Consider the following 15,795-nt stretch of genomic DNA (forward strand, 5'->3'; position numbering starts at 1 on the left):
TTATTATTATTATTATATTATTATTATTATTATTATTATTATTATTATTATTATTATTTATTATATTATTATTATTATGATTATTATTATTATTATTATTATTATTATTAATGGGGGGGGGGGGATTATATACACATTTATTTGGGTACATAACTATGACTCAAAAGGAAAATAATATTATATGTAGATAAAAAAAAGCAATTTATCCCATCTCCCTCCCAATTTAAAATTCGGACAAATAATAGTTTGATAGTTTTATGGCTTCAGTTTATTTTAATTTGAAATGCATTACCAATGTATTATTTTCAGAGGTTGGAATGCCAACAAGTCAAGACTCTACAAAGAAACAATATGAAAATCGCAGCTAAGAAGAAGAAGACCTAATTGACAATAGTTAAATTACCTAACCCACTTGCAATAATGCGGAAGCGACCGTCTCACCCACTATACGGTTTAGCTTTTACTCTAATCGACTTTCTCTGTTTCTCACACTCAAAACTTCAAAGGGAGTTCATGTAACGGCTAGATTAAAGCTGTTAGGTAATGTCTGCCTCAAAATACCATAGCCAATCTATTTCGCTTTGGAGTGGAAAATCGCGTTAATATCGACCGAGATCGGGAGTATTTCCAAATAATATTCAAATTATAGAAAATATAAACACACCATAACAAACACTAGATATAAGAGTGGAACATTGATAAGTGACCATTAACTTATTGAAACCAACTTCATCTTGGTCAGTCACAAACTGTGGCGTAAAACAACAAAGCTTAATTGAACACACCTGAATAAAACGCTGCTAACATAGTGAACGAAACAAAATTTCAAAAAAAATATCTTCAACTTTTTGACATGCCAATAACAACTAAATATAAACAAACAAGGCGATCCAGAAACGTTATGAAACAATATTCAGTCAGCATTACTATTCTCAGCAAAGCAAAATGCAGGTGTCATAACGGACAAAAACAAATACAGGTCGCAACATTCACAAAGCCATAATAGTGATGTAAACTATCAAACAAAAACAAAAGAAAATAAAAATACATAAGAATGCAAATACAAAATTTAAAAGAAGAGGAAGAGAAAAGCAGATTAAAAGGTGAACCCAATAAAACATTACATGAAATAATATGAGAGCGGTCGTTGAAAATCCAAAATTGCTAACTAGACGACTTACTAGTATCGACTCCTCAAAAAGCATTCAGACGATCTATAAAGCAGTTGAAATAATTGATGGTTCCTCTGTGACCTGCTGTTGCTATGCCTGTCAAGCTATTGACATGGGTCCCTTTTAAATATTATCTTACAATATGAGTCTTCAGTTCTTCAATCAACATGCAATGCATACACTTTTGAAAAGTACGTCACTTATCGTAAATTTTATTAAAACCATTTTTCTAGATGTGCCTAAATGTGTCAATAAAATGTATTAGCCACTCCCACGCCTCGTTCTGAAAAAAGTCCGCGAAATTAAAGGGGAGGCAAGATTAATCTCTATTTTATCCGTCTATTTGCAAAGATTCTGCACTTTATAAATAAGACCATAACGCTTATGTCTGGACCGGGCATTCGCAAATTCTGCTTTTGTGTTCCACTTTTCGAATCGAATTAATCTCTATTTATCCGTCTATTTGCAAAGATTCTGTACTTTATAAATAGGACTATGACGCTTATGTCTGGACTGGGTATTCGCAAATTTTCCTTTTGTGTTCCACTTTTCGAATCGAAATAACATCTAGTCTATCCGTTTATTTGCAAAGTTTGTGCACTTTATAAATAAGACCATGACGCTTATGTCTGGACCGGGCATTCGCAGATTCTGCTTTTGTGTTCCACTTTTCGAATCGAATGAATCTCTATCTTATCCGTTTATTTGCAAAGTTTCTGCACTTTATAAATAAGACCATAGCGCTTATGTCTGGACCGGGCATTCGCAAATTCTGCTTTTGTGTTCCGCTTTTCGAATCGAATGAATCTCTATCTTATCCGTTTATTTGCAAAGTTTCTGCACTTTATAAATAAGACCATAACGCTTATGTCTGGACCGGGCATTCGCAAATTCTGCTTTTGTGTTCCACTTTTCGAATCGAATGAATCTCTATCTTGTCCGTTTATTTTCAAAGTTTCTAGATTTTATAAATAAGACCATAACACTTATAATAATAATAATTGTTCAAAATTTTACCTTACACCCGATATTACAAGTACAAGTGAGCCAGGTGAAGAAGATTGTCAAACAGTGTGACAGATGAAATAGGAAGAGAGAGAGAGAGGGAGGGAGAGAGAGAGAGAGAGAGAGAGAGAGAGAGAGAGGGCAAGAGAGAGAGAGAGAGAGAGAGAGAGAGAGAGGGTAAGAGAGAGAGAGAGAGATATTCGTTTTTTGTTCAAAATCTCTCTCTCTCTATCTCTCATTGCACAAGGTTGTGCTATTTACTACTATTTATCAAGAACAGCCAAGCTGGCAACCCAGTCTCTGTATAAACTAAGCAAGATGGCAACAGGGACCTCGCTCCTTATCCAATGCCGAAGCTTTAGTTTGAATCAAACGGTTTTGTTAAAAAAAAACCACCCAAAATAAGTTCGTGTCGTAAGTGATGGAAGTTGAAGTCGGCTTATTATAAAATCGTTTTTATGGTCTGTTTGGATTACCCTTTTTAAATAGAAAAAGTGAATATAACATAAACTTGAAGAATAGGCAAGCTAAATGAAATTTAAATTGACTGATTAAATGAGTACGCGAGGCTGAGTTGCGAACGACTACTGGGTTCCGACATTCCGATCCCAGTGTCATTCATGTTCACCGTACCGTGTTACTGTCTACACACTACACTGCATTGTTAGTGACTGGTCATGTCTTTTTTGTTTGTATGTTTTACGCAAGCTTAATAAAAATTAAATTGACTGATTAAATGAATACGTGAGGCAGAGTTGCGAACGACTCATGGGTTCCGACATTCCGATTCCAGTGTCAGTCATGTTCACCGTACTGTGTTACTGTCTACACACTACACGGCATTGTTAGTGACTGGTCATGCCTGTTTTGTTTGTATGTTTCTTTTAATATGGGTCAATTTACAAAGAATAATAATAGAAATGTTCAAAACAAAAACTAGATTCACTATTACGTGCCTGTAATGAAGTGCTTTCCACAAACCGTGAGCGAGAATGATGGTGGAGGTAATGGCAACCATGTGGGTTTGTTATTGTTTCCTACCTCCGTCAACCCGCGCATCCAGTTGCGCACCCACGCTGATTCTAACCAATAGTAAAATAAAGGGAGTAAAAATGACTTATAAAGGATACAACACAAAGTAAACGACGTTCCGGCATTTGGCCTTCTTCAGGTAAACAAGAAAAGGAAATATTACGTTATATTACATTGGCATTATAGTTAAAACAATATAGGTAAAAATGAGTGTTCCTCTCTCTCTCTCTCTCCTCTCTCTCTCTCTCTCTCTCTCTCTCTCTCTCTCTCTTTTCTCTCTCTCTCTCTCTCACATACACACACAATCTCTATTTTTTTCTTATATATATATATTATATTTTATATATTCTATATAAAGAAAAAAAAAAAAAGAGAGAGAGAGAGAGAGAGAGAGAGAGAGAGAGAGAGAGATGGCGAGAGAGAGAGAGAGAGAGAGAGAGAGAGAGAGAGAGAGAGAGAGAGAGAGAGAGAGAGAGAGAGAGGGGGGGAGATCGGGAACACACATTTTTACGTATATTGTTTATCGTAGCCGGGTGGGCAGGGGGTCAATACACTGTCGCCGTCTCGTATTCTTTAATAACACACCTCCCTCCCCCTACCGTCCCCCTATCATATGCTTGATTTATTTACTTTTGACCTTGGTTTATTCATGCCTTCATCTCATTGTCTCTCTCTCTCTCTCTCTCTCTCTCTCTCTCTCTCTCTCTCTCTCTCCCTCTCTCTCTTTCTCTCACTCTCTCTTTTTCCCTTCCACACACACACAAACACACACACACATACACACATTTTTACCTCTAGTGTTATAACTATACTGACAATGTAATATAACATGTTTTCTTTTCTTGTTTACCTGAAGAAGGCCAAAGGCCGAAACGAAGTTAACTTTGTGTTGATCTTTTATAAGAGTCATTTTTACTTTCATTATTTTACTCTTTTACTCGAATATTCAAAATAAAGTATAGATAGTATGCAGATGACGTCACTCAGGCCTTTGTTATGGTTTTTGCCATCCGCGTTTGTGAGTTGTTCTCACTAAACTGTATTAACCTGACTATAAACGTTCATGGTTACACAGAGTTTGTGTGTTGGTCCGTTATACTTCCGGATGGCAATGTTGTGAACTCCTTGGCCAAGTGCATTCTATCTATATTTTGGCCCTGAAATCAACTCACAATTTTAACACAGACGATTGCAAAATATGCATCGTGTCGTCAGGTTTTGCGATGCAATTCCTTTATCAGTGTGTCCAAATAATGTGAGAAATGCTCACTATTTATGTGTTTGACATGTACTAAGGACTAAGTGTATCTCAGGCCCTATCACACATTAAATAAATAGTCAAGGTGACGAAAAGGGGTAAATGGCAGGAAATATTCCGATTGGTTAATGCTTAGTAACGATGAACCATCAATTCTATGGTGCACGACACCAAAGGCTTGTAGCGGCAGATAGTACAAGAGAATTTATGACAAACCCAGAAAACGTTATAACGATTGTATCTGACTACTTAAAACAAGAATCAATGATGGAAAGACACAATCGATCCCTTCATTTTCAGGACAGTCTCGCCCACTGTTCAAGAGAGGTGAGAATCGCCTTTAATAGCCTCAGCATAACAGGGCACCAGGAGAAGACGACACAAATCCAGAAATTTTATAATTTGGCACACGAGTATTAGCTGAAGGAGTGAACGATTTGTTAAATCACATATTGAAACCCATAAACCCCTGAACATCAATACACTCAGGTAAACCAAAAGATCCAACCCAAAATTTAAAGCCAAATACTTAACTCAACACGGTCAAAATTAACTTTAACAGGATTGGGTCATTCATTGAAACATATCTCTCACCCAATCAAAGTGACTATGTAAACATAATATGTTGTTTGTTCTGCCTGCAGCGACGGTTGTCAAAGTCAAACGATTATGGAATAGGATTAATAATTTTTTATAATAGCAAAACACATTAATATTTATTTAATTATTAGTTAGTTACTTGATACTAATTTTGTAAATGTTGTTTAAAGCTCCAACGCATTAGTGTCCTTCGTGTGTTAACAATGACATTTTTTTTCAAAACAAAATGTATCCCATTGCCTGCTTATAATTGCGGACCTGAATGTTTTAGTAAGAGACAAGTAACTCCAATTCGACCCAAACTTCAAATAAATAAGTTGTGTTGAGTTGCAGCTTTATTACACTCAATGTGAGATAACTGTGAGCTGAGACGTCAGGTTATTGTACAATCCGTTCACATCTATGTGGCTGTAAATCAAATCTGCCATTTTATCTCATGTGCAAGGGAACACCTGTCATACTTACATATCTGTACCACATAGACGATTTCAATATCTGGTTGGATTCATCCACATCCATTATCTGTATCAGTGACAAACCGAAATAAACGGTCAGTTTGTCGTTGGTGTGGACCACTGGACGACCCATCTTACCTGGAAAGAAAGGCCAATGACGTTAACGTATAGATAATTGAATACAAGTACAGGTAATAGTCATGAGCCACTTTGATTTTTGTTGGAGAGAAAGATAAAGTGAGTATAATTGACTCATATATAAGGGAACAGCACCAAAAAAAAAACAACGTTTCGGCCCTTGGTCTTCGTCAGGAGATAAAAAACAAACAAATATGTAAGGTTACAAAATATCACATTTTGTCAAATGTGGAAACAATGTAAATGTATGGAGATGGTGTTGGATGTGGATGCAAGAAGAGGCTTTCTTTCGGGTTGCATAAGCCCTATTTATTTGTGGGTTTTTTTTCCCTTTAATCTTGCGATACACGATTCCATCATTATCCAATCCATAAGTGATATTATCAAATGCATTTCTTTTCCCGTCCTTCCCTTTTTCTTTTAATATATCTATCTATTTATTTTTCTCTCTCTATATTAATTCTCTTCAAATTACGTTAACATTACAAATAGTCTTTCTCAACTTTTCCTCCATCTTCATCTCTACCTAAATACATACCTGCACACTAACTCCTTCTACCAGTCTTAGACCGACCACTCACTGAAACTTACACCCTCTCTCTCTCTCTCTCTCTCTCTCTCTCTCTCTCTCTCTCTCTCTCTCTCTCTCTCTCTCTCTTTCCCTCTCTCACTCTATCTATCTATCTATCTATCTATCTATCTATCTATCTATCTATCTATCTATCTATCTATCTATCTCTTTATCTCTTTCTCTCACTCTCTCTCTATCTCTCTCTCTCTCTCTCTCTCTCACACTTTTTCTGATTTTGTTCGTTTATATATTTTGTATAATATACAAACCACCCGATCTATTCCCCCCTCACCCCATCCCCATTTTAAAGACTTTTTTGCTGTTAATTTTACTCTACACATACAAACACACACACACATACACAAACACATACAATCCTCTCCCATTCTCTTCCTCCCCCCCCCCCCCCCCCCCCCCACTTATCCCCGCCTTCCTTCTCTTGCGTCTCTTCTTGCATCCACATCCAACACCATCTCCATACATTTACATTGTTTCCACATTTGACAAAATGTAATATTTTGTAACCTTGCATATATTTGTGTTTCTTTTTTGGCTCATTTAGGCACCTCTAGGTCTATTTTTTGTTGCATTTATTATTTTTCCCAATTTCATATTCATATAGATAGTAAACCTTCTTAGAGCGTAACGTAAGATATCCATCCACATCTAAGTCGTGTGGAGTAATAATACATATACAATATTTAAAGAAGCACCGTTGGAGTCAAAGTACTAGACCATCATCACCGGCGACTGATAGGTAAACATAGCTTGATTTGGTTAAAATCGATACCCCGAACTGCTCGAACCACCAACGTCACACAACAAAGTTACCTTATAAAGAATGTAGATGGGCTACTTTTATACATCTTGCTGTCGACTTTATTTTCTTTTGAAGAGCATTCATTTTGGTCGTATGTTTTTAGTTTTCTCCTTCTTCTCATCCTCCACCTCCTCCTCCACCTCCTCCTCCTCCTCCTCCTCCTCCTCCTTCATCTTCTTCTTCTTCTTCTTCTTCTTCTTCTTCTTCTTCTTCTTCTTTTCTTCTTCTTCTTCTTCTTCTTTTCTTCTTCTCTCTTCTTCTTCTTCTTCTTCTTCTTCTTCTTCTTCTTCTTCTTCTTCTTCTTCTTCTTCTTTTCTTCTTCTTCTTCTTCTTCTTCTTCTTCTTCTTCTTCTTTCTTCTTCTTCTTCTTCTTCTTCTTCTTCTCTTCTTCTTCTTCTTCTTCTTCTTCTTCTTCTTCTTCTTCTTCTTCTTCTTCTTCTTCTTCTTCTTCTTCTTCTTCTTCTTCTTCTTTCTTCTTCTTCTTCTTCTTCTTCTTCGTTCTTTACTTCTCTCACTTCTTCTTTATTTCTTCTTCTTCTATCTCTTTCTGTCGCTTTTTTTCTTCTTCATTCTTTTTTCTTTTTTTTTTTCTTCCTTCTTCTCTCTCTTCTCTTCTCTTCTTCTTCTCTTCCTTCTTCTTCTTCTCTCTCTTCTTCTTCTTCTTCTTCTTCTTCTTCTTCTTCTTCTTCTTCTTCTTCTTCTTCTTCTTCTTCTTCTTCTTCTTCTTCTTCTTCTTCTTCTTCTTCTTCTTCTTCTTCTTCTTCTTCTTCTTCTTCTTCTTCTTCTTCTTCTTCTTCTTCTTCTTCTTCTTCTTCTTCTTCTTCTTCTTCTTCTTCTTCTTCTTCTTCTTCTTCTTCTTCTTCTTCTTCTCTTCTTCTTCTTCTTCTTCTTCTTCTTCTTCTTTTCTTCTTCTTCTTCTTCTTCTCTTCTTCTTCTTCTTCTTCTTCTTCTTCTTCTTCTTCTTCTTCTTCTTCTTCTTCTTCTTCTTCTTCTTCTTCTTCTTCTTCTTCTTCTTCTTCTTCTGTTCCCATTCTTCTTCTTCATCAAACTAACATTCATTATCTTAATGTAAGTACAGATCTGTTAAGAGAGAAGACTTTATGATTTGTGACATCAGACTATGATAACAAGATGGGAGAAGGCCGCTCTTTCTGTTTGTAAAATACAAGAATTAATGCGGGAAAATAAGATCTATTACAAACAGGCACTCATCTGTTTTACTCTTGACTTATCTAATTATATTAGTTCAATTTCAATTTCAACATGTTAACTGTTGTTGGGCAACGTAATGATTCAAGAAAAATATTTTCTTCCATTCTTCATCCTAATCCTACATAGCAACAATCAATTTGGCTAATTATAGTTCAAACACCGACAGCAGGGAAAGCATCTACGTCATCATAGAGATATAGCAGTTGTGAAAGCGTTAAGAACCCCGATCGAGTTGTGTGCATCTGCATGATTAAAACAAATTAATACAAATAACACAAGATATGAATGAAGGGACGAATTAGTCGGAACAAAAGAGGTGTATAATGTTTTAATTATTTTACCACTGTATTGTGGAAATTAAGATAGATCGAGCCGAATCTTTTGAGAAAATCAGTGGCCATCAGCGGCCAAATCATGACAAATCCGAAGACCAAAGGACTCATGATTACGCCCCATTAGATATTCTAAATAACAATTTGAATCAACGGACAATGGAATTATCCTTAATTAAAGAAAGCTTTGCAAATTACTTGTATATTAATCTGTGAAAAATCGTTCGATGATTTTTAGATTTTTTCCAGTAATTTTGTGCTTTATAATGAAAATTTTACATTTGTAACATTTGCTGTACAGAACAATGTTGATCCCCAGCCATATTTTTAAAAAGGATAGATTGTTGAATTTGCCATGTGCAGGCAATGTCCGTCTCATACAGATTACTATGTCTAAGTGCCTGGTATGCACATTGGTTACTTTTTTATTTAAAAAAAAAAAGAAAACAAATGACTCGAGGGTTTTGTCATTTTTGTTATTGTAGAGGATATTATGATAAAAGTAGTCATCTCAGCGATGACGGCTGACTCGATTCATTTCTCTAAAGCGTTTGCGACGTCGACGAGACGTCCAGGACGGCCCTTTCTTGATACTGTAGGGCACAAATAAAATATTGATTACTAGAACCATCCTTGCGATTTTCTGTTTTTAAAAGTTGTTATTTACTGTACAACAATGACGTCTTGGTTGCCAATAAATCTATTTTATTAATCCTCTGTCATTCAGTTGATGCGTAATACTTGTGGATTTATTTTGTATTTTTAGAGGGTGACAGAAAACAAAGAGGTGACATTACTTTTGATCATCCTACTGTTAATCATTATGAAAAATTGCTATGCCTACACATATCTTTTGAATGAATCTCACCAGTTTTATGACAACTCGTGCTTTGAAGAACTACAATGATAAACGCAACGATCGCTACTTAGCGATACTTATACTTCAACTTCAAAAATTGATGAAAACCAAGAACGTCACAAGCCGTTTGCCGATTATTGCCTTCTAAAGAGTAATCAGTACAACGTTGGTTGGATATATTATATATATATATATATATATATATATATATATATATATATATATATTATATGTATATATATATATATATATATATATATATATATATATATATATATAATCCTCGCCACATTTGGTTATTTCCACCTACAACTTTGTTTCATCCATTCTTTGGTATTTTGACGGATTTTACATCCGGAAACAACATTAGCGCCAACTGAACACAATAGCATTCCTCCCGGACAATACTATAAAGAATACCTCCCTGAAAATTCCTTCAAAATACCAACGGCAACGTATGGACGAAACAACGTTTTATATATATATATATATATATATATATATATATATATATATATATATATATATATATATATATATATATATATATATATGCCCAGCCCAGCAACAACCTAGAGAAAAAATGCAACTGTAGGACCCAGACAACATGCCCACTAAACGGCAATTGCCTGACTCAAAACGTAATTTATCAAGCTACAGTTACACGACCAGACACACCAAAATAAGAAACATACATTGGCCTCACCGAGTGTTCATTCAAAACCAGATACAACCTGCATACATCTTCCTTCAGAAACATACACAAGCGACATTCTACTACACTAAGCGAACACATTTGGAACCTCAAAGAAAAAAACATACAACACAGCATCACATGGAAAATCATCTTCAGAGCACAGTCGTACTAAGATTTGCAACCTCGGCTTGGAAGAAAAATTCTTCATCATCACTAAACCGAACATAGCAACACTCAACAGAAGAAACGAACTAACATCCTCATGCAGACATAGAAACAAACACCTTTTATGTAATTACGAGACTCCATAAACACGAATCTAGAAAAATACGAAAACACAACAATCTACTTTCACTTTTACTTCCTAATGAGAGCAACGCTCGATAACAAAGTTGTAGAAGTCAAACAATCTTAATTATCTTTCAAATGTTTATAAATAGCCCCTTTTATCCTAAAGTTGAGCACTATTATTTCATGGTTTTTGTTTTTATAATTTTTATATATATATATATATATATATATATATATATATATATTATATATATATATACTAGTAAAAAGCCCGCAATTTCGCGGGGAAAGAATTATTTTCATTCGATACTGTACTCATCATCATTTAATGAGGGCAGATTGGTAAACAACGTTGTCTGTGTAATTTGGTATATCTTCGGTTGATTTTTCTGTGTGGCCCAATAATATATTTAATAATATATTCCCTCAACTAACCCCAAGAAAAAATTAAACCTAGTACCTTTAATTAACCCCAATAGGAAAAACAAACACCCTAGGACTTTAATAATACTTATGACTAACCCTAATAGGAAAAAAAAATCCGATCTCGAGCTAACCCTATAAGAAAAAATCATGACAAATTGAATAAATAAACGCCTGACAAAAGATCAAAGGTGAAAATACAAATTTAAAGAATACTGGGGATGTAGGAGCTTTCGGAATGTCTCCCCTTTACTTAACTTATGGAAAAACAAACTTCCTAGCACCTTTAATAAGACTTATGACTAACCTGTCGAGCTAACCCTAATAGAAAGAAATAAAAACAACTCTCGGACTGCTTTGTACTACCTTTCAATATTTAACAAATCAAAATGGCAGCTGAAAATCAAAACAATGGTCAAATTAAGAAATTTTAAACTTTCACAAATCTATCAAGGTTTGTTCTAGAGTTTTAAAAATATTTCTAGATATAATGACAAATTGAATAAATAAATGCCTGACAAAATATCAACGGTGAAAATACAAATTTAAAGAATACTGGGGATGTAGGAGCTTTCGGAATGTCTCCCCTTTGCTTAACTTCTGGAAAAACAAACATCCTAGCACCTTTACTAAGACTTATGACTAACCTTAATAGAAAAAGAAATATCCTCGATCTCGAGCTAACCCTAACAGTAAAAAAAGATTCAAAATGGCGACTGAAATACCTTCATGTGATCAAGTGAATAATATCACTATGAATGCCATGATTTGCTGAAAAATGCCAACACCCACACAACACAACGGAAGTAATAATAATACTTGATGTCATAAATAGATGACGCAAATTGACAACTTTTTACAGTGTCAAAATTAGTTGATTTTGGGAGTCAAGTGTCGTCGTTGGTACATATTTTATGATATCTGTTTGACTCAATGAACTTTCAAACTGACTTTGAATTATAAAAGGAAATCAAGTTATCTGTTTATCTATCTCTAAAAAATACATTTCTAATTTTCAAATCTTTCAGTAGAGTTGTGCGCCGTATCAATTTTTTTATTGACTCAAATAAGCACAATATTCTCCACAATGCTATGTTTTTCTAAGAAAGGATATATATATATATATATATATATATATATATATATATATATATATATACAAATATATATAATTGATACTTTACGAAGTATATTTGCCAAATATATCGATTATATTTTTAATGATAACTCGGGAAAAAAATATATAACAAGAACCTCATTTGTTTGTTCTGCAGAGAAAAAGAGTTTCCTGCCCACCACTCTTCTTCTTCTTCTTCTTCTACTTTACCAGTCGGCCACTTCGCACCCCTTATAAAATCTATGTTTGTTATAAAAGACATTATTAGGGCTTGAACGAGTTTTTTTTTCGTACCAACCCCCCCCCCCTCCCCGCACATCTAGATTAATGCTGTATTCAATGACAAAATTGTGTTTAATTCAGGACCACTGATACCTGTATTGATACCCGTTAGTCAGGGCCGCAATTATTTTACCACTTTAAAACTGATTTTATAATGTGGCTAATCTACAGGTCAAAAAACCCAGAGATCACTGACTATTATGTTTTAGTTTCATTATTTTAAATTTATTTTTATAATCTTTACTGAAAACAAAAGAAGGGCGATGTTATTAAAACAACACCCAATGGGTAATTGAAAACAGCACCCAAAGGGTAATCGAAAACAGCACCCAAATGGTGATTGAAAAGAGCACCCACAGGGAAATAAATCCCATCATCGTTGTAATGTTGTGATTACAGGCCAAATGATATTACATTATTTTATCATATGGTCTAAGTCCTTCGTCTTCCTCATATCATTTTTATTAACTCTTTAAAAGTGAGGGTCGGTTTTATTCGAACCAGGTATAATTTCTTAACAGTGTCTTAAAAAGACCACTGAGCCCAATGTAAATCGGTCTCCACTGAAACCCGATTCGCATAACTGTTACTGCTTTATTGGTAAAATTACTTGCAGCCGCAGTTGATTAGATAAATAATGAGAAGAAGAAAATATGATTAAGGAAAGAATAACAATCTCGTGGATAAAAAAATTATTATGACATCACATGGATGTTTGGACCGATGGATCATTGATAGAGGTTGTGATTCTTACAGATTACCTGCTTGTTTTACACTATATGGCACCATATACCGAGTAAAGCAAATAGAGAACTCATCGAGCTTCAAAGTTTTTATCACCTTGTGTCCAAGTTCTAATACAAAAATATTGTAAGTATCGTATAGCGCAATTTCAACTTGGTGTGATCAAAGCACATCACCATGGAGCAAAAGCGGAACAGCAGAACTGAACATGTATGATGATACCGTGACGTCAGAAAGCAGGTGATGCTTCAATATTTTTCAACATATATATTGTTACAGTCAGATACGTTTATTGCATCTGAGTGAAATGATAAAGTATGATTAAAGACCCTTTTCAAATCGGGATCCTGACTGAGGACCTAAATGTCATGACCTTTATATTAAAAAATCACAAGGCCACTCTTGAAAAGGATTCACAATCAACTTACACCTCTAAATTATGGTAATACTCTTCAACAGTCGTAACGTCACTTCCCTCGTAATGACGCATGGTAACTTAGTAACTGGCTCTAAACTATCGGAACAATGGCGGACGCCCTTATGAAATATTTCTCCGACGAGCATAAAAGCGTATCCAGAGGAAAAAAAACCCATCATAAATCTGATCATGTTTTGACTTTTACACATTCTGATCACAAGACAAGATCACAAAAAAATATAGCCAGCATAAAGAATAAAAAGTACAGATTTTCTTTGTTTAGAACCACGATGGCCGCCGTTGCTGGGCGACGCGACATCAGACTATTGAATCCAATTATAAATACTTCTAAAAGATAAATGACGACAAATTGAATATTGCGTTATAGTTTATAGGATTTTCTAACAATATTGGCAATTGAGAGGCAAGAGCCGGAATTACCGTACCGATGTAAACTTTTCCCGAGATAACTAGGCATCAGCAAAGTATGCGATCGGGGATATGATTATTGCTCACGGCAAAAAGCGAGATATTATAGATAGAATGCGCTTGGCCAAGGAGTTCACAACATTGCCATCCGGAAGTATAACGGACAAACACACAAACTCTGTGTAACCATGAACTTTTATAGTCTGGTTAATACAGTTTAGTGAGAACAACTCACAAACGCGGATGGCAAAAACAATAACAAAGGCCTGAGTGACGTCATCTTTGAACTATCTATAAAGGGGGTTGTAGCCAAGGCCTTCGTCTCATTCACTCCGCCGTCTTACCCCTTAAAACACGCAAAACTCCTAACAAAATCATGAACATAAAATGTAAATCATTGAGAGAGCCATTAAATATTATAATGGCACCACTTTTCCTCTATCTCTCTATTAAAATACGGGTTTAGGACAGGGGATAAGATAGAGCTGCGATTTGTCGCGAGATTTTAGTTACCGGCTACATGGATGAATATCAAAGTAGCCAGCAACCAGAGCGGAAGGTCCCAAGATAAGAAAGGTCAATCTTTTTTCCAAATATTTTTCACCTCGATTTGTCAGATTGGCGTTTGATTTTCCATCGAGCAAACCAAAATGTTGTACATAATGTTTTCTAAATGTGTACAGGTGATATTTGATTCTATGAAATAATTATTGTAGTCTAGACTCTTTTATGTTGTTTTTACTATATAATTACGAATTTATTAGAATCTTTTGATGATTGTTTCCTTCAAATATAAAAAATATTCCATCTTGGTCCAATTACTAAAATAATTCTGGCCGTATTGAAAGTATTCCTGAATACTTTTGATCCGGGATGCAAGTTGCCGACTCCTACTACTCGCTGCTTGTAATCGCTTGACCCGGGATTCATTCACCGGTATTTCGCAGCCCTAATGGGGATATCTCACAAATTGATTATCCAAAAAACAAATGACCGATTGTTGACGTGACTTAGAACACAAAGAGAAACTGAGTAAAAACCTAGAGAGAAGCTACTTGAAACCCAGAATTTAGCAATAATAGAAACGGCAGTTTTATCTTGACACAGTATAGATAGTTCGAAGATGACGTCACTCAGGCCTTTGTTATTGTTTTTGCCATCCGCGTTTGTGAGTTGTTCTCACTAAACTGTATTAACCAGACTATAAGAGTTCATGGTTACACAGAGTTTGTGTGTTGGTCCGTTATACTTCCGGATGGCAATGTTGTGAACTCCTTGGCCAAGCGCATTCTATCTATAATTTCATCTCAGTCATAACTGAATTTTCTTTTAACAGTGACCAGCATGATGTCTGTGTGTATTGTGACAGAGTATCGTTTGTTCTTAATATCCGTATTGTACCCGCTTTCTCGCTTTCTGTTAAAATGGCGTGGTAACTATAAGGGATGGAATAAAGAACATTTTTATATGGACATTGTACAATCAACCTACATCGCAAAATATCTTGACGTCTTGCACGAAAAGAAATAAGAACGAACTAGATATTTTTTTAATAGCAGATAATAGTCTGGTTTTCCTCTTTAGTCGACACACACACACACACACACACACACACACACACACACACACACATACATACTTGTACTTCCGTGCGGCCATATGGTCTTGTAGTATGACACTCGCTTTCGGATCTGAAGGTCCTGGTTTCAAGCCTCGCTCGGCGCATAGTTGAGTCATTGGAAAAGGCTCTTTACTCACAGGCTCTCACCGTACTAAGGTGTAAAATGAGTACCTGACCGTTAACAGCGTTGTCTCTATCGGGAACAAATATTGTAATATCGACTAACAGGTGTCATGTTTCGTTCTATAATATGTTTCGTGTCACTGTTGGTCAGGACCCTTTAAAAGTATTTGAGCACGTTTAGTGGATATTGCCCTAT

General features: G+C 35.3%; 1 protein-coding gene across 2 annotated transcripts in view; it reads right to left on the reverse strand.

Annotated features, from left to right (window-relative positions):
* The window catches only part of LOC144972613 (neuronal acetylcholine receptor subunit alpha-10-like), a 130,352-nt gene that overhangs the window by 53,749 nt on the left and 60,808 nt on the right, over positions 1 to 15,795 (reverse strand). For both annotated transcript variants that reach the window (XM_078914047.1, XM_078914048.1), the window contains one exon: positions 5,533 to 5,660. In XM_078914047.1, the coding sequence (XP_078770173.1) occupies positions 5,533 to 5,660 (128 nt within the window). The remainder of the gene's footprint in view (positions 1 to 5,532; positions 5,661 to 15,795) is intronic.

This window comes from Berghia stephanieae, chromosome 5 (assembly GCF_034508935.2).
Source record: "Berghia stephanieae isolate SIO BIC M18660-M18661 chromosome 5, UCSD_Bste_1.3, whole genome shotgun sequence".
NCBI lineage: Eukaryota > Metazoa > Mollusca > Gastropoda > Nudibranchia > Aeolidiidae > Berghia > Berghia stephanieae.